The sequence below is a fragment of the Eleutherodactylus coqui genome, chromosome 5 (assembly GCF_035609145.1).
Source record: "Eleutherodactylus coqui strain aEleCoq1 chromosome 5, aEleCoq1.hap1, whole genome shotgun sequence".
Classification (NCBI taxonomy): Eukaryota; Metazoa; Chordata; class Amphibia; order Anura; family Eleutherodactylidae; genus Eleutherodactylus; species Eleutherodactylus coqui.
Genome location: NC_089841.1, coordinates 163,508,501 through 163,527,816, shown reverse-complemented (window position 1 = coordinate 163,527,816; position 19,316 = coordinate 163,508,501). Strand labels below are relative to the sequence as shown.

The 19,316-nt window shown below is 45.2% G+C and overlaps 1 protein-coding gene across 1 annotated transcript in view; it reads right to left on the bottom strand.

Annotated features, from left to right (window-relative positions):
- Window positions 1–1,365: 1,365 nt before the first annotated feature.
- Window positions 1,366–19,316, bottom strand: part of RSPH14 (radial spoke head 14 homolog) — a 193,435-nt gene continuing 175,484 nt past the window's right edge. Inside the window, exons 5-7 of the mRNA XM_066603584.1 lie at window positions 11,772–11,997; window positions 1,825–1,961; window positions 1,366–1,748 (exon numbers count right to left, since the gene is read on the bottom strand). Of these exons, the coding sequence (XP_066459681.1) occupies window positions 1,510–1,748; window positions 1,825–1,961; window positions 11,772–11,997 (602 nt within the window). The 3' untranslated portion in view covers window positions 1,366–1,509. The remainder of the gene's footprint in view (window positions 1,749–1,824; window positions 1,962–11,771; window positions 11,998–19,316) is intronic.

Here is a 19,316-nt window from a genome sequence, read left to right as displayed (position 1 = left end):
ATATCACATCTATCTGAAGCTGTAGTAAGACAGGCCATTTCGAACAGTGAGCAGAATTCTGAAAAGCCACATGCATAGGTCTACAGGACAATTCGGGCTCCTGCCCACGAACGGATATTTGCTGCAGAATCCGCGGTGGGCGTCTGCACCATGGATCCGCAGGAGATACTGCCCATAGCATGCTATGGGGAATTGATTCGTCCTCCATACTTGTGGAAACCATCTGTGGTTTCCGCAAGTGGAGGAAAAATTGCAGCATGCTCCATTTTTGTATGGATTCCGAACTAACGGCTTCCATTGAAGTCAATCGAAGCTGTCCAATCCGTGGCCCTACCGCAATCAAATTGCGGAAAGGTTGCAGATTCCATGTCATTGCTAGGCAATAATGCACAAAAAGCAGGACTTTCAAAACAAAAATCTAAACTGCACATGTCCGACGGCAGTGAATAGAAATGAACGAGCATCAAGCTCGGTAGAGTATGTTCGATCAACTCTAGCAGTGAACCATCTGCAGTACAGATAAAAGAGGTATGCATGGGCGCCACTGTGACAGCTGCAGCAGGGTATTACTTCATCCAGGGGTTTCACTTTGTCTTCCATGGGGCTGGCGGTGGCAGCAACACCCGCATCAGCACTGGCCCCATTGAAAGCAATAATCGCGATCTTCTGTCTCTGCTGTGACAGCAGCGGCAGGGGATTCCTTCATCCTTGTGGGGAAGTCCCCACTTCACTCAACACTGTGACAGCAGAGACAGGAGATCAAGATGTTTTCCCATTGCTTTCAATAGGGCCGGCACTGCTGCTGCCCCATTGACAGCAATATGAGGAAGGGATTCGCAGTGATGCGAGGCTGTTTTCACATGAAAGCGCCTGGCATCCAGGGGTTCCATATGCATTGCGAGGGTGATATCGGGCGGTGAATCATGACCTGATATCACTCTCACCAGTGTGCAAGAGCCCTTAGTCAGAAGCCTAGAAGAGAGAACAGTGACATCATAACAGCTGGAAATCCACATGTATCTTTCTTCAGCGTTTCGCTTTAAGCTACTGTAACCTATAAAAGGGAATTTGATCTGCTTACACTTCTCAGGACAGAATAAAGCTACCAGTGTATATTGTGATAAGGTTGCATTCGAAGCACTTTGTATCTCCAGAGATTAAAGTGATTGTAAAATGATTTACAATTTCAGTTTAGCAGCACTTATCAGAAATGTCTTACTATTATGATACTGCAAGAAATTGTAGCATTTAGATCCATGTGACTTATGAACGACCTATTGATAAAACAATTATTACTTATCAGGACACGTTATAAATGACTGATGTGAAAACCCCTGGCAAGACATAATGCACCCAGACCTGAAGGACGTTCTAGCAAAGTGGTTTATTCTTGTTAATGTAGACAAGTTGCTTTGTACTCCTGACTATTGATTGATTCTCAGTATAACCAGACTCATTACAGATGATAAGAGGAGTCCTGTAGTGGCGTCACTTATAGCAGAATGTGGCTCATGGCTTCCACTGTATGACATTGACTGCTATAGAAGCTGCTCTCCTCACTGCTTCACTGGAGTCCTCCAGGCATCCTTCGATTAAACTCACATCCTGTAGAAGTAGTTTACGTCCTTCAGGAGTCTCGGCTAGGGTTGTTAGTGCTTTCAGGCAGTTCAGTCGTATCTTGCTCTGACTATCTTTAACAAGAGCCAGCAACTTAGGGATGACTCCAGAATGAAGAGCAGCATATTTGCCTGATGGAAGAACAGTATTGTGAGAGGCCTGGGATGGAATTTGGGTTTATCTCATTAATACAGAGCAGACTTTTACCTTGAGTAGTGATGGTAATGTACATCAAAGCCCCAGCAACATTAGCCCTGACCTCAGCATCACCATCATCCAGTAGCTGCACCAGTAGGGGGATCACTTCAGCTCTGCATACACTTTCCTTCCCTTCCAATGGCACACTGTATTGAAAAAACAGAGGGTAAATTTACTCTGAAAGATGTAAAGAGGTTGTTACAGACCACTAAAAAGTTATCAAATAACAAAAGGAGCAATACTTTAAGGCCCATTTACACACAAGGATTATCGCTCAAAATTCGTTCAAATGATAATCGTTAAGTATAAACATGCGGCCATCATGAACTATTTGCCCACTTGCCGTTTATCGCCTGCATAAAAGTAGCTGTTAGCTTCTTTCAGTCGTTTAGTCTTTTAAATGACTTGAAGGGAGGGGTGATTGTTTGCCCTTTTAAACACAATGACTACTTGTTTACTCCTGCTGCAGAAGACAACACTAATTTACACTAATTAAAAACCTGCTGGCCAGAGATTCCTCGCATAAACACACACCCACCTGAACAAACAACATATACAGTGTTTGCTAATTAGGAAAATTGAGAGGATTTCAAACTATTACCTTTACGTGCAGATGCTCAGCATTTGAAAGCAAAAAAAATGACAATTTGTTCAATCAAATGACAATAGTTACGTGTAAATGGGGCTTTACTATTTCCTTACCACTCCTATGCCGAGGCTTCCCTGGTCCCCTGCCAGTCTCTGTTTACTAGGCTTTGAGATGATGTACTGTGTCAACAAGTGACTGCTGCGGTCAATCACTGGCCATAGTAGTGGTTACATGTCACCACCACCGAAATCACCACTCCAGCCAGTGATAGATGATGTGAGCATTACTCCTCTTAGTTATTCAGCAGGTGCTGATCTGGTGCTTCTGGTATTTTGGTTGAAGGGAAATTTGGGAAAACACAAACGGGTGTGAATGTGGCCTAATTCTTGTGCATAATGTTACACTGTTGGATGTATTTGAATTTCTTTTTATCTGGGCAAACAGTCTTTGCAAAAATCAAGACATCAAATCCAGAATATGGAGCTGTCAAGGACAGGGCTGGTCTCACATTGGGTAATGCCCTGTGCAGTATCTTCTATTTGCCCGCTCATATAGTATAATATTTCAAAATAACCATATCATGTATTGTCTAATTATAAGGACTATATAGTATAGTTTGAAATAATAGTGCCAAGCATTGGCCAAATAATATGTTGCCACCAACAAAGAAAAATAATGTGCTATACTGTGCCTAAAAAGCAGTGCTACAAAATATGTAAATAACAGTATACGGTGCTCAAATAATACCAAATAATAAAAAAATGATCTGATAACACTACTATACAGCATCTACATAAAACTGCATTATTACCTAAATAAATATTCCTGGAGATCCTAAGCCTCAGGTACCCAGCCGCTTGTAGCATTTCCTTCAGGAAGCAGATGATGCACTCTGCTTGATCACATAGGTTACAACAAATACAGTGTATTAGAATCTCCAACTAGATTTCTTTGAAGCTGCCTGTCCACAGGCGTTGCAGTATCCCGCAGCGGGGGCAGAAGCCTGCAGACGGATCTCCATGGTCAGCGTAGCAAAATCAGAGTAAGGGGTGTCTCACATGAATGGATTTTAATTGTGGAACCGTCAAGCGCTGTTCACCCGGAAGATCCGCAGTAGAACGTGGGCATTGAAAGGTATGCATTTTCGAATTTTCTTTCACACTCGCGCGGATGAATTGCGTATTACACGAGTGGAAGGAAAATCGCAGCATGCTCTATTTTAGCACGGATTTCGTGTGAATGACCTCAATAGATGTTCATGGATGCGAGCGGTTCACACCCCATACGCTACCTTATAGGGAAATAGATAGAAAATCGGAATACCGCTGAAGGGGAAAGAGAGTGATCTTTTTCAGCGTGGGCAATACGTTGTGCTTATGTGTATATCGATGCGGAAAACCACGCGCTTCTTCGACCATTGAAATTACTTTCCACAAATGTTTGCAGTTCTTCTGCTGTGGAAATCCGCATGCATAATCTGACCCGCTTGTGTGAGTCCGGCCTTACACTGCAACTTGAGGTAGAAAATTGCATGGGTAGACCATTTTCACACTGACTGGTTAGTATTCAAAACAGTCTTGTTATTATTGACAGGTTGCGAAAAACCCCATTTACAAGTTATCTTTGTTGTGCTGTCTACTGCTGAAATTAATGGGCCCTGTTGTCAGGTGTGTGTGTGTGGGGGTGGGGGGGGGGGGGGAGGGGGGGGTAGTTATGCCCTGCAGGGATATTGCAGACACTTTATGTAAGAACAAAGTATTTCATTCTTCAAAGTAGTAAGTCAGGTTTAGCGGTTACAGTCCCTAATAGAGGGACAACATTAGAGGTAATGCTTGCACTCACACTTTTTAGCAAACTTGCACTTAAACAACTGAAGAGATGCAGAATAAGGGTCTGGTTCTTATTAGAGATGAGCGAACGCACTCGGTAAAGCACTACTCGTCTGAGTAATGTGCTTTATCCGAGTACCTCCCCGCTCGTCCTGAAAGATTCGGGGAGCGCCGCGGAGCGGGGAGCTGCAGGGGAGAGCGGGGAGGAACGGAGGGGAGATCTTTCTCTCCTTCTCTCCCGCCCGCTCTCCCCTGCTCCCCGCCACAACTCACCTGTCAGCAGCGGCGCTCCCCGAATCTTTCAGGACGAGCGGGGAGGTACTCGGATAAAGCACATTACTCGGACGAGTAGTGCTTTACCGAGTACGTTCGCTCATCTCTAGTTCTTATAGGTCAGGTTGCGTCAAAGATGGTTGATGGTACTTGCATGAACCTTCCGTTCTGCTATTGCTCAGCGGGAGGCTACTTTGTACGACAGCTTACCATGTTTCCCCCGAAAGTAAGCCCTACCCTGGTTTTCGGGGGAGGCTTGAAATATAAGCCCTTACACGAAAATAAGTCCTAGCTAAAGTACATGAGAAAATAAAAACATTAATACTCACCTGTCCCTCGCAATGGTCCTCGGCGCTGCGGCAAGCTGCCATGTCCTCTGTGCTGAGATATCCCTTTCTTTCTGGTGACGGAGGTTTGAATAGCCCGTCTCCAGCAAAGCGAGCGCTGTGATTGGATCGAGCGCCAGCCAATCAGAGCCGGCACTCGATCATTCACAGCCATTCAGCGAATGACATCACTGAATGACTGTGATTGGTTCATCGAGTGCTGGATCTGATTGGCTGATGCTCGATCCAATCACAGCGCTCGCTTTGCTGGAGGCAGGGTACTTCCGCTTGGGAAATCAGCAATTTCTACCTGCAAGTGTGAGCGAACCGGCGAAAGTCAATGCATTTCAGTGCCCGCGTATTACTTCGTATTAAATGCATGGACGGTGATCGCAAAATTCGCAATTCAAATCCATTGGTGTGAGACTGACCTCAGTCTGCATCTTGATTTGGCCTTTGCAAAGGACTTTGGACAACAGTCCTTAGAATTATACTTGACTAATAAGATGCTTAAAAGGGTTCTGACAGGAAAATAAAAAAATCTATACTCACCTGTGCCTTACCGGGCCATTCACCAGGAAGCTGCTGCTCTTCTCCTGTCCCTCCTACAGCCTTTCTATCGCAGGGTAGAAGCTGGCAAAGTTTCAGCTTCCACCACTGCTTGACCACTGCCGGATGGCAAGTACTGCCACCCGGGTCAGTGGTCGTCGCGTGACAAGTGACACGCCGACCACTGATTGGCCTGGCTGCGTCTAACTCCTGATGTCCTCGGAGAGTCGACGGTAAGTGTGCACGTGTCCGCCTTCCCGGCGCGCCTACGCACTCGCCGTTGACTCTCCGAGGACATTTAAGGTTAGATGTGGCCAGGACAGCGTCAGTTGCAGGAGCCGATGGGAGATGATCTCTCACGGGCCAGGTAAACAAGGGAGGGAAGAAATACAACGGGATTAGGTGAGTTTATTTAGACAGGTTAGATTAGTTAGGGATGCAGGGCAGGATGTTGAAAAAGGGGTTTTGCTGACAGAACCCCTTTAGGGAACAGGATAAATTAGAAATGATGCTGTCCACAAGCCTTTATTATTGTGAAGTGTTACATAAAAAATGTCAGACGCTAGACCGGACGCGTTTCAACTCCGTCAGGAGTCTTGATCACCCACGGGTGGAAATCCGCGGCGTTGCCCCGCAGCTATTGGGTTCTACTGAACCTAATAGCACAATGCTCACGGTGCAGAATTCCACAGTGTGAAATTACCCATAATCACCCACCGCATGTTCTATTTGCTGCGGGCGTATGCGCGGACGGCTTCCATTGCAGTCAATGGAAGCCATCCGTCACTCTATCTTCCGCTGTAGCACAGCGGTAGATAGCGTGAAAATGCTTCCCCGCCCACCGACGCCCCAGTCATATGTTGCGTCCGGCGCGTCACATGACGCTGCAGGCATGTCATGCGCTGTACTGCGCATGCGCGCTGACACAGATTGTGGGACATCGGCAGTGGATCCGGAGGGGAGTATGGAGTCTCTGGGAGGGCGCCGTGACAGACTCCGCTGCAGAATTCCGCTTGCGGAGCCCGTCACGGCCATGGGCACTAGGCCTAACTGTTTATTGCTGCTCATATGCAGCAACTATCACACTGGTATTAAATAATATTTATATAATAACTTTGATAAAACCAAACCTGAAAGCTTCCACCTCTTGTCTGAAAAAGTAATTATTAAAGGAGATGTCCCGCGCCGAAACGGGTTTTTTTTTTTTTTAACCCCCCCCCCCGTTCGGCGCGAGACAACCCCGATGCAGGGGTTAAAAAAACCACCCGCACAGCGCTTACCTGAATCCCGGCGGTCCGGCGTCTTCATACTCACCTGCTGAAGATGGCCGCTGGGATCTTCTACCTTCGTGGACCGCAGCTCTTCTGTGCGGTCCACTGCCGATTCCAGCCTCCTGATTGGCTGGAATCGGCACGTGACGGGGCGGAGCTACACGGAGCCGCTCTCTGGCACGAGCGGCTCCATAGAAGACTGCTGAAGACCCGGACTGCGCAAGCGCGGCTAATTTGGCCATCGGAGGCCAAAAATTAGTCGGCTCCATGGAGACGAGGACGCTAGCAACGGATCAGGTGAGTATAAAACTTTTTATAACTTCTGTATGGCTCATAATTAATGCACAATGTACATTACAAAGTGCATTATTATGGCCATGCAGAAGTGTATAGACCCACTTGCTGCCTCGGGACAACCCCTTTAAGTAATTATTTGCCAACAGAATATGCTGATATCTGAATCCAGAGTTCTTACAACTGATAGCAAACATATTGAACCCACTAAGTACATCAGTTAGTTACATTGTAACTTTTATGGCAAGGCGTCTCATAGGGATGACGCACGCTGGATTGTGTACAGTCAGGTTTACAGATTTGTATGGTGTATGAAATGTAAGGGGCTGGTCCCACCAGGATTTAAATATATGTGAATCGCATACGTTTTTATACACATATAAAAACGTATAGCTTCATGTACCCATAGGCTAGAATAGGTCAAATGTAGTTCAAAAATTGCATATTTTTGATTGTGTTTAACCTCCCATATGTCTGTGAACGTTTATTTTCTTTTTGTTGGAGAGAAAAAGCAAACTATGCTTTTCTGTCCCACCAAAAAATGTATGGAAATGTATACTTTTTTTAACATTATAGTTAATGGAAAACCTATGACAAACGTTTGGCTGTATGTTTCCATAGGTTTAACCCCTTACGTTTACTTCCTGTGCGTTTGAGATTTGTATGTAGGGGGATCAGGAGCCAATCCCGCTCCATACAATGCGGGTATTTCTCATAGCCGATACCCACCAGCAACAGCCACGATAAGCGTTAATGCTGATCACAGCTGTTTACCCTGTAAATTTCGCTGTCGGTTCTGACCGTGGCAGTTAAATCCCACCATGGGTTTTGCAGGGTCCCGAAAGGCCCTGCAGTGATGAGATAACACGGTGCCGTTTCGTTACCATGGAGCGCTGCCATGACAGATTGCCTGACAGACTGCCTGTGAGAACGTGGTATATCGTAATACCATGGTGTTACATTATACTGCAGGCATGATCAAAAAAATGAGCTTAAAGTTTTATTAAGTATTAGAAAAAATAAAATGTTTTACAAGTTGAGAAAAGACCTTTTCCTATATCCATAATAAAAAATGAAAACTAAAACACATTTTGTATTGCTGCGTATGTACAAGTCTGGTCTATCACAGTGATGCATTATTGATTCCACATGATCTCAGACGATGGATAGATAAGTGACTTGTGATTTTTTTTAAAGCGGGGAGGAAAAACCAAAACCAAAAATGAAAAAAAAGAGCCGCATCCATAAGGGGTTAATACATCCGTTTTGTTTTTTCTTGCTATCAAATGCCTTAAAGGGTAAGTAAAGTGTTCAACTACAGAGCTTTATAGAAAAAAAAGGAGTTTACATTGAAAACCATATATGTTTTTTAATGTAAAAGCGAACACAAACTTATAGAATCACATAGCTGTCCATTCAATGCATGCGTTTTAAGAACACGAGTGTGTTTACAAGGGCATATGTTTTTCATGCATGTTTAACATATGCATTAAATGTAAATGAGAATCCTAATGTGAACAGCCGCTAAATTCAATCGCACAACGCAGAATATGGGAAACAAACCATAAAATACCCTGGTCACGCTCTATAATAATCTGCACGTGTTTAGGCCCTTTCACCGTTCTGCCTGTTCATGCTGGCTTATCTTGGTAACACTTGAGAACTAACAAGCGGTCGGAAATTTATTCTCATTATTATTACAAATTCAGACTTCTTACATCAAGCTTGATGAGCTACCTAGGATAACACAATGCAATTTTCAGGGTTTGCTTTATCTTGGGTGATGGAGGTATGATTGCCTCTGCCGTCAATGAAAGTAAGTTAACGTTAGACTATCTCATACATACATGCTTTGAGGGCCTCTGTGAAACAAGAGAGAAGGCCCTTTCACATACAATGATTAATCGCTCAAAATTCGCTCAAAAGTCATCTTTTGAGCGATCATCGTTGTGTGTAAATGCGAGCCCATCATGCACTTCCTTCATGACTTCAGATCAGCATGAAATCTCAGCTGACAGCGCTGATAACATTGTTTCACGGCTGGCTGTCCCGCTGGAGAACAATGGAGCTGTAAAGAGATAACAGACCTCCAGCTGTTATCTGCTTACAGGAAAGGAAGGCTCATTTGCATTCAAATTAAGCTAATAAGCTACTAAGTAGCTATTTAGTAGTTTATGCAAGATGATAATTCAATATTGTCATTCAAGCTATCTTTGAACAAATTTTGAGCAATCATCTTTGCGTGTAAATGTGCCTAAACTCTTTGCCCTAAATGTAGTAAATAGCTTCTTTGCATAGAGTGCAAATGTAGCACCAGCAGACCGTTATTAATTATGACATTTCCCACTAAAGACCTTTTCATACACACATTGTTCTTTATCCTTATATAGAGGTATATATACAATTAACCATTTAAATGTCAAATCTCTGTAGCAAGCCAAGAATTGTAGATGGACTTGATGACATTGTGAGATCTCATTTTCTAGATTCATTTTAACCACGGGTCTTAGTATGGCGAATCCTAAGGTGAGCTGCTGCCACAAGATATTCAAACACAGAGCTCAAAAACTTTATAAGGGCTGTGTCACAGGAACGTATGTGGACAGCGTTTTGCACACGTAAAATTTGCATGCGCAATATGCAGTGAATGGAACCTATTAATTTCAGTGGGTCAGTTCACATAAACGTATTTTGCAAGTGCATTTCGTCTGGACAAAAAATATGCAGCATGCTTTGTCTAATTAATTTAAGTGCACGGGTCAAAGAATGGGAGCATGGTTGCGTGTTTTTTTGTGCACGATTTGCGTGCACAAAAAGTACACTAAAACACACATGTGTGCACAAATGCGCAATGCCCATTGCGGAAATGCACTTACTCCCATGTGACAAAGACCATACTGTGAATGAGAACGTGATATTTTGAGGGGACAGATTTCCTCATTTTAGTGACATCAGATCAGAGCAGGCTTAAATTAGAAAGAATCTCATCAAACATGACCATGTGAACTATTATCATGTCCACTGGCAAAGGAAGAATTAAAATCCGCAGCGAATTTTAACTCTTCACCCACACGCTGATCCGCACCCCATAGGAATGCATTGACCACCCGCGGGTAGATAAATACCCGCGGATGGTCTATAAAAGTGAATTTAAAAAATCATGGAGCATGAAAAAAAATGGACATGCTCCATTTTAGTGCGGGTCTCCCGCGGGGACGGCTCCTGCAGGCTTCTATTGAAGCCTATGGAAGCCGTCCGGGTCTGCGGGAGACCCGCACCTGAATTACACTCACCTGCTCCGGGCGATGCAGATTTTCCTTCCTTCACGGCTGGATCTTCCTTCTTCGCGGCCGGATCTTCTTTCTTCGGCCGGGCGGATGTGCCCGGCGCATGCGCGCGGCACGCAGCCGGCGTGCCGAGCACATTCACCTGGTCGGAGAAAGAAGATCCGGCCACAACGGAGAGAAGATCAAGCCGAGAAGAAGGGAAGATCCGGAGCATGCAGAGAGGTGAGTAATTGTTATTTTAATGCCTCATGTCGGCGGGGCAGGAGGGCTGATTTTCCCCATGGACATGAGGCCTAGGGTCGAGGAAAAGCACAAACACATCTAGCTCTACTTCAAACAGAAAGCAGATTCATCTCACTTTTATAACATATACTAGATCGAAGAAACAAAGTAGATCAATACATAAAGCAAAGGTGGAATTGTTATAGGTGGCACAGAGGTAGCAGCCACAACTGTGTTCTGATGCCCATTATAGGTGCCAGTATGATAAATAGCAGCATACGGTAGGTTGAGTAAATTCTGCATTGGGGCACCCAGGTATTTCAAGTTGCAACCCTGGTTATCACCATAAACTAAAGCCTGGTTTAGACACAACGATTATCAGTCCACAAATCTTTTGAGCGATCACCTTGCGCTCCGAGCGGAGGATGCAGCAGACGAGCGTGGCCGCTTGTCTTCTGCATCCAGCTGTTCCACGCTCGGAGCGCCCGGCTGTTATACGGCCGAGCGCTCTGAGCGAAGGATGCAGAAGAGAAGAAGGGAATGGGGAGCCAGGTGGGTATAAAAATTAAACCTCTGTACTCCTCAGGTCATGTGATCACCAGAACTTAGTTTATGGGATACGAGAAGTTCCCTCAACGATAGCAAGCAGAGATATGTACATTATTCCTTTATGAAAGTGTGGTCAACTGTGCATCCAGAACTTATGTATAGCAAAGACAAAGTCTTTTACATTAATCAATGTGCAACCACCAATCGCAGAAATTTTAGTGAAGCGTATGAAAACCTTAGCATGATTGGACTCTTCAGTGGCATTTAGATTCTATATTATTACAGATACTGCAAGTCCTAAAGGAGAGCACCACACTGTGGTCATAGTTAATAATGCAGCTTAGTGCAGTCAATCTACCGCACTCAGACAGAAGTATATTTATATCACAGCAATCACCTTACAGAAGATAACTGGTGAAAAATGTAACTCCTAGCAGAGCTAGAAATAATGTACTTAAATACTTTAGGATTGCGCATAAACTGCATAACTCAAAGGCCGGCAGCGTTCATGAAACTGAAGGTTACAAAATCTTACATGTTCAAACATAATATTTCAAGAATGTGTAAAACTAATTTTAAATTGTAACTGTTGCTATTTTGGCAGACTTTTTCCATTATTATTATATAATGTGTTTATGGATTTAAGCTGTATTAACAGTAGTGGTACTGGAGCGGTCACCTTAGTGTTCAGTGAGAATGACAATACGATATTTATGTATACTGGTTGCCCCCTAGTGGTGTAATAGCATAAATGACATCTTTCTTACCATATTTCCATGAGGGCGCAGGCAGCCTTCCTTCTAATGCTTACTAATGGGTGGCTGAGCTTTGTCTTGAGAATTGCCACAGCTCCTGCACCGAGAGCCTGAGACGCATCTGCTTGTAAGCAGAAATGTAGCGTGTCCAAGATGACCTCCTGGATCTCATCCAGCTCCGACTCCAGCTTCCTCACCAGCTGTGAAACTAGACCTGCTTCCACAAGAGCTGCTGCACCTGCAATAGAGGAGTGAGAGAATGGTTGATGCAGTGGTAACAAGGATACTTTACCCGTACACCGTTTTCATGAATGGGCTCAACCAGCTAAAAACACTCAAGAGATGTACTGCATATACGTGTCACAGGACAGCGTAGAAGAGAATACGCAGCGCCACCCTGCTGTCTTCCCCCAAAAGGTTTCCTTGAGGACATTGTACATTTTTGCAGCAAACTAGAGGAAGTTCTATATGATTTCCATTGTGTAGAAAATATGAGAACAACTTCACAAATTGGTGACCAATAACATCATTGTTGCATGTGGTGTCACAGCCTGATCTCGGAAAAGTGAACCACATCATGGAAAAAATACTAGCTGTTAGGAACAACAAAACACCCAATTATGAGGCTTCTTGGTCAGCATGGATTGACTACTACAATAGGATGACACGATAAGGGCGAATGCCCACGAACGGATTTTCACTGCTATTCCTGCGGCAGAATTCAGCTGCTTTTAGGTTTTATTGAACCTAATAGCTCAATGCTCACATGCGTCATTCTGCCATGGATTTCCGCCACGGGAAAAAAATCGTGGCATGTTCTAATTCACCGCGTTTTTCCGCCAAGGAAGGTCTCCATTAATATAGTATTAATGGAGACCCCGGAATTATGCGATTGCTTGCGGGCACTCGTGTTTTTAAACGTGGTACTCCCGCAGCGCAAATCTGCGGGTGTATCCCGCTCCATCAGTGGGCATGAGGCCTAATAGGCAACTCTGCAGATTAGGGAAATAGTTACCCCTAAGAAGATATGGAAAAATAGTATTTAACTACCTTACCACTAGGAAGTGGTAATGTCATAACTAGAGACATAACTATCTCTCGCCTCCCCTGCCCTAACCTGGCAGCCGAATACTACCACACCACCCTCAGCCGTGCCCTGGATGAAGTGGCACCGCCCGTGACGCGAGCTGTCAAACGCAGACCACGGCAACCCTGGCTCACGTCCCAAACGCGCTTCATCCGGCGGTGCTCTAGGTGCGCCGAGCGGCTGTGGAGAAAGTCAAAGCTGCCAGCAGACTTCCTCCACTTCAAATTCATGCTTAAAATGTATAACCTAGCCCTTCACCATGCCAAACAAGTTTACTTCACCTCCCTTGTCTCCTCACTATCCCACAACCCCAAACAACTCTTTGAGACCTTTCACTCCCTCCTCAGCCCCAAGGAACAGGCCCCTGCGACAGACCTGACTGCTGGAGAACTAGCTGCCTATTTCAAAGATAAAATCGACCACATTCGAAAAGAAATCTCTGAAAGCTCCATGGTTAGCCCCGATCCCAGTTTCATCAGCAATGCACCCAGCACCTACTCACTATCTACGCTAGAACCAACGACAGAGGAAGAAGTCTCCAGGCTCCTTTCCACTGCCCGCCCTACCACCTGCGCCAGCGACCCTCTCCCCTCTCACCTCCTCCGCTCCCTTTCCCCAGCTCTCATTACTCACCTTACCACAATCTGCAACCTCTCCCTAACCTCTGGCACTTTTCCCTCCTCATTCAAACACTCCATTATATCCCCTCTGCTTAAAAAACCAACCCTGGACCCGACTAATGCTGCTAACTACCGACCCGTCTCAAACCTCCCCTTTATCTCCAAATTACTAGAACGCCTGGTCTACTCCCGCCTTACTCGCTTTCTCTCTGACAACTCACTCCTCGACCCCCTCCAGTCTGGTTTCCGCTCTCTACACTCGACCGAAACTGCCCTTACAAAAGTAACAAATGACCTGATGACTGCAAAGTCGAGAGGTGATTACTCTCTACTAATCCTCCTTGACCTGTCTGCTGCATTTGACACTGTCGACCATAATCTCCTTCTCACTATGCTCCGCTCTATTGGTCTAAAGGATACTGCTCTCTCCTGGTTCTCCTCCTACCTCTCTGACCGCTCTTTCAGTGTTTCCTTTGCTGGTTCTATCTCTGCTCCACTTCCTCTCGCTGTCGGGGTACCCCAGGGCTCGGTCCTTGGTCCCCTTCTTTTCTCTATCTATACTGCCCCAATTGGACAAACCATCCACAGATTCGGCCTCCAATACCATCTCTATGCTGACGACACCCAACTATACACCTCCTCTGGTGAGATCTCTGGACCATTCCTCCAAAATATCACCGACTGTCTGTCCGCTGTCTCTAACACTATGTCCTCCCTTTTTCTCAAACTAAACCTCTCTAAAACTGACCTCCTTGTCTTTCCACCTTCTAACCGACCTCCCCTCAACATCTCCATTCCAGTGTCTGGCACCATCATAACCCCCCGACGGCATGCCCGATGCCTTGGGGTCACACTGGACTCTGACCTCTCCTTTGCCCCCCATATCCAATCTCTGGCCCAAACATGCCACATGCACCTCAGAAATATTGCTAAAATACGTCCGTTCTTAACCACGGACACGCTAAAGACGCTCGTGGTTGCGCTCATCCACTCCCGGCTTGACTACTGCAACTCGCTACTCATTGGCCTCCCCCGCATTAGACTCGCTCCGCTCCAATCCATACTAAATGCAGCAGCTAGACTCATTTTTCTATCCAGTCGTTATTCTGACGCCTCTGCATTATGCCAGTCGCTGCATTGGCTGCCCATCCACTGCAGAACTAAATTTAAACTCCTCTACCTCACTCACAAAGCTCTGCATGGCGCTGCGCCACCATACATCGCCTCCCTACTGTCAGTATACCACCCAGCGCGCTCACTCCGATCGGCTAACACCCTCAGACTAAACACCCCTGTAATACGAACCTCTCATGCTCGCCTACAGGACTTCACTAGAGCAGCACCCATCCTCTGGAATGCTCTACCCCAAGGCATCCGGACAATTCCCGATGCACGAAATTTCAGACGTGCCTTAAAAACGCACCTCTTCAGGGAAACATACCAAATCTCCTGACCTAGTCCCTCGCCCCTCCCTATGGTGCTCCACCCTGTCTGTCTTCTGATAAATGATCTGTACATAATATTTCCTACTGCCTGTGTTCCCCACCCCCTGCACCTCCTGTACCACCCTCAACCCATTTGTGTCTAACCCAATGTATCTCACATTGTAATTGTTGTATTGTTTTGCATTTATCCATGCCTGAAAGCGCTGCGGAATAAGTTGGCGCTATACAAATAAAGATTATTATTATATTATATTATAGATGAGCGAGCGTACTCGGAAAAGCACTACTCGCTCGAGTAATTTGCTTTATCCGAGTATCGCTGTGCTCGGGTCTGAAGATTCGGGTGCCGGCATGGAGCGGGGAGCTGCAGGGGAGAGCGGGGAGGAACGGAGGTAAGATCTTTCTCTCCCTCTCTCCCGCCCGCTCTCCCCTGCTCCCCGCTGCGACTCACCTGTCAGCCGCAGCGGCACCCGAATCTTCAGACCCGAGCACAGCGATACTCGGATAAAGCACATTACTCGAGCGAGTAGTGCTTTTCCGAGTACGCTCGCTCATCTCTAGTCATAACCCCATTACCTCCTTCCTCCCTGTTAACAGCCTGTTCACCCAGTTATAACATGCAAGATGAATGTAATGACTTACATGTATAGGTTTATTGAAATTGTGTATTACACTCAGGTTGGTGAAGTACAAAAGAGATGTAACATGTTATCACTTCAATAAGAAAATATTGGGAAAAAAAACCCCAAAAATATATTGCATACCAAACAATCAATAAACCCCAAACCAGATTATTATGATATTCCCAAGTGAGAATACAATAAATTACTAAAATGTTTGCAGAGTTCTTCCAACTACCTTATACAGGATTGAATTCTAGGCCTCTGCTACCTGAGGTCTTAGTGGGGCTTTAACTATCCCCCATTTAAAAAAGGATTCAAAAAGCTGAATGTTCCAAGGATGTTATTAACATACGATATAATGCTGCAGAAATACAGTGCATTCATTTTGTTACAAGCTGCAGTCCACAGACAACACCAAGTCTATATGGTCTCATGCCCACGGCCGGGTCGGATTCAGAATCAGACCTGGCGCCCCCCAGAGACCGAGTGTCTTGCCCGGCGAGCCAGCGCACATGCGCAGTGCACTGCATGACACGCCGGCACTGGACTGTGACGTGGATTCCATTTTCCGCACAGAATAGAACATGATGTGATTCTCCACTGCGAGCGGAAAATCACAGTTGATTTCTGCTCGTGGGCAGGTGAGAATCCTTTAACACAGCAGGTCTATGGACGGACATTGCTGCAGAATTTGCGGCGGGTGTCTGACCGTGAATTCTGCAGCGATAATCTGTCTGTGGGCATTCGGCCTATCTCAGTTTAGTCACTCTGATTCTGCTAAGATGCTCATACACCTTTAATGCTCATTCAGCCGACAACCATTTCTTCCGGCTCTCCATACTTATGGGGTAAGGAAAGTAAGCTGTTGTCAGACAGCTCTGGCAGTGGCATATTTCCATAGGGAACAACATCACTGGGCACTGGAACTCAAAGTATCTGATCCTTCTTCACTCCAATATCATCTGCTAGGAGAAAGTCGTGAACCCGCAAACACATGCGACCATCAGCCGGTCCTGCCAAAATCAACGCGTCTGGGCGAATTTTCTCTAATGTGTATTTTCTCTAATCATTATTAGGACTTCTAATAGACCCAACCCACACGGGTTCACATGTCTTTATAACAAAAGTGAACTCTTAAGATGAGCCTGGTATGTGATTCTTTGCTCTGTACTTCACACTGTCTGAATCAGCAATGTTGATCGAAAAGCACAATATTAACAAAATGCTCTTCCTTCTATGGACTCAAAATTCTTAGTCTAGAGACGGCTCCACATTTTGGGCTGTCTGGCTGATACGGGGTGACACTTCTGAATAACGGACACAAATTGACCATGTTTCTGGATGTATTGTCATGCTGTACTGAGTTATCCATAGAGAGGAATAGATTGAGACATGCTTTCTTGATCTCATTAACTATAGTTATAGATGTATGTTCATCATGGCTCGATGACGAGCCTACTGCGCTTGGAGCTACAAATCTTGATTAGTCTATTCTATTGACCTTTAAAAAGAACATACAAAATCCTCAAGCTTTATAATGAAAAGGAAAAGACATCTAAAGTCAAATTTATCTTCCTATGTCGAAATTATCTAGCTCATTATGATCCATGGTTGTTTCTTGGGCTCAGAGTTCATCCATGATTCACTGATAGCAGTGTTGGACTGGGGTAGTAGGGACCACCAGTAAAAATCATTCTGGTACCACTGTACAGTTATATGCAAATATTACCTGATCCCTGTTCGCAAATTCCCAGCCACTGCATTCTTCATACACATCAATGGAAAGGTAGCTGCTACATTTGTGAGCGGCCCAACTTCCACTGAAGTATAGGTAGAACACGGCAGGTGAGAATTGGTGGATCCCGATTCATCCTATAGGTAAGGGTTCAAAAGGTGGCATTCATGACGGATCTCGTAAAAAGTGAGATCACACATAATAGCCACAGCGTGGCCAAAAAACACACCGACATGGAGTTTTATCGTTAGCAGCAGTTTTCAAATTTACTTTTAATGTCTATGTGATTTTGCAGGTGAACAGCAGTTTTCCCTACAAACCTGTGTGGCCATTAACAATCCGTTTGAGAACCATGCCGACTGGAAGATAAACCAGATGTCAGCGTACTTTGTGTGCAACCCCACCCTTAAGAAGTTTCCTTAGGTTTTCAGCTGTAGCTGGGATTTATAGTTCCCTATGGAGGGGGAAGGAATGACAGGCATCTGAAAATGAATGTATTTTAATTACCTAGTAGGAGAGGGGACGCACATACCTTTTTCAGTAGTAACCTACTATCTGACCTGTACTTCAGAATGTTTCTGTCTTGGGATCCTCTCAATCTGCTTCCTGGCTCTTGCCTTGAACTAGCAGTCCTCTTAGATCCCAAATTATGTAACTATATATTTATAACTAGACTAGTATACATGAAATATACATAGAGTACTACCTATCCCTTTCTTACAATGCTGTCTCACATTGTTATTATAGGTTAATGCAGAAGCGTCCCCTGGAGCAGAGCCGCCACGGTATCATACACATACAGAGGCGTAACTTGAAGCTCCTGGGCCCCACGCAAAACCTGTAACAGGGCCCCTAACTAGAATGCTTTATTTATAGTACTGGGCTCCCTATATGGAGAAGAGAGGCCTTATGCGCCCCCTAAGGCTCCTAGGCCCGGATGCAACCGCATCCCCTGCATCTCTATAGTTACGCCAGTGGATGGATAGAAGAATCCAACTTTACGTTGAGTCAGAGTATAACTTATAACCTTCCATATACAAGTTCTAATATCCATCAGTCATATCCCTGCTCCACACATCATGCTGACCTCTAGATGAATATGATGTGTGGCCTATCGCTCATTCCTTTATCATCTGTTTTATGGCAGGTTTTTCCACATGGCGGTGTAGGGCAGTGACGGCTTTTTGAGCAAAGAAACGGTGGCTTGGCATGTAGTATTGTGAGTTAGCACAGAGCATCGCGTTGCAGAAGGTGTCTGCATCTACTAGCCTGAAGTGCAGCAATTCCCTTGCCAGCAGCTGTGCAATGCGTTCAGTCTCTGTGCTCGGGGACGGTTGGAGTGGCATTTTTTATGTTCCCATAGCTAGGGGATGGATAGCTGTTGACTTGGAATACGCTGGAATATGGGTAGATGTCAATGTTGGTGAAGGTAGCGATGATAGTGGCAGCTCAACTACTGCTGTCCGTTTCCCACTACTGGCTCTGAAGTGTTCAGCATGGTAGTTGATTGTGGAAGAGAGGCCTGATGTAGTTGTGCTACTGTAGTGTACAGAAGCCAATGTACCAAACGTTCAGGAGGTTTCTGAGTGGTCTATGTATATCTTGTGCTTATGTGTTGTCAGTGCTTTTCATGTGAGTGAATTTGAAGCGTATTGCATAGCTGCAGCACTGAATGAGTTACTATCTGGGTTATGTCTGAAAATGTATCTTTTGTATGTCATGTGACCTTGTCTTATATATGCGTGGTTGCAAGGTGCATGGTTGAGGTCTATCCGTCTTCTGTGAGTCTTCTTGTCAGTCCTGCTGTGGAGTGTGGAGCCTGTCTGCCCACAGACACCTTCAGTCTGTGGGCCTAGAAGATGGAAGAAGCTGAGAGGATAGCATGTGTGTGTTGTGGACCCCTTCTTCTCCCCTACTTGGAGAATTAAGTGAGAGAAGCTGCAAGTATTGCAAGTCCCCACCTTGCAGCACTGAGTGTATGTTTGTGCTCTGTGAGTGTGTACCGGTAGAGAGTTGGTGCGTGTTCGTGGAAAGGTGTCTGGGAACA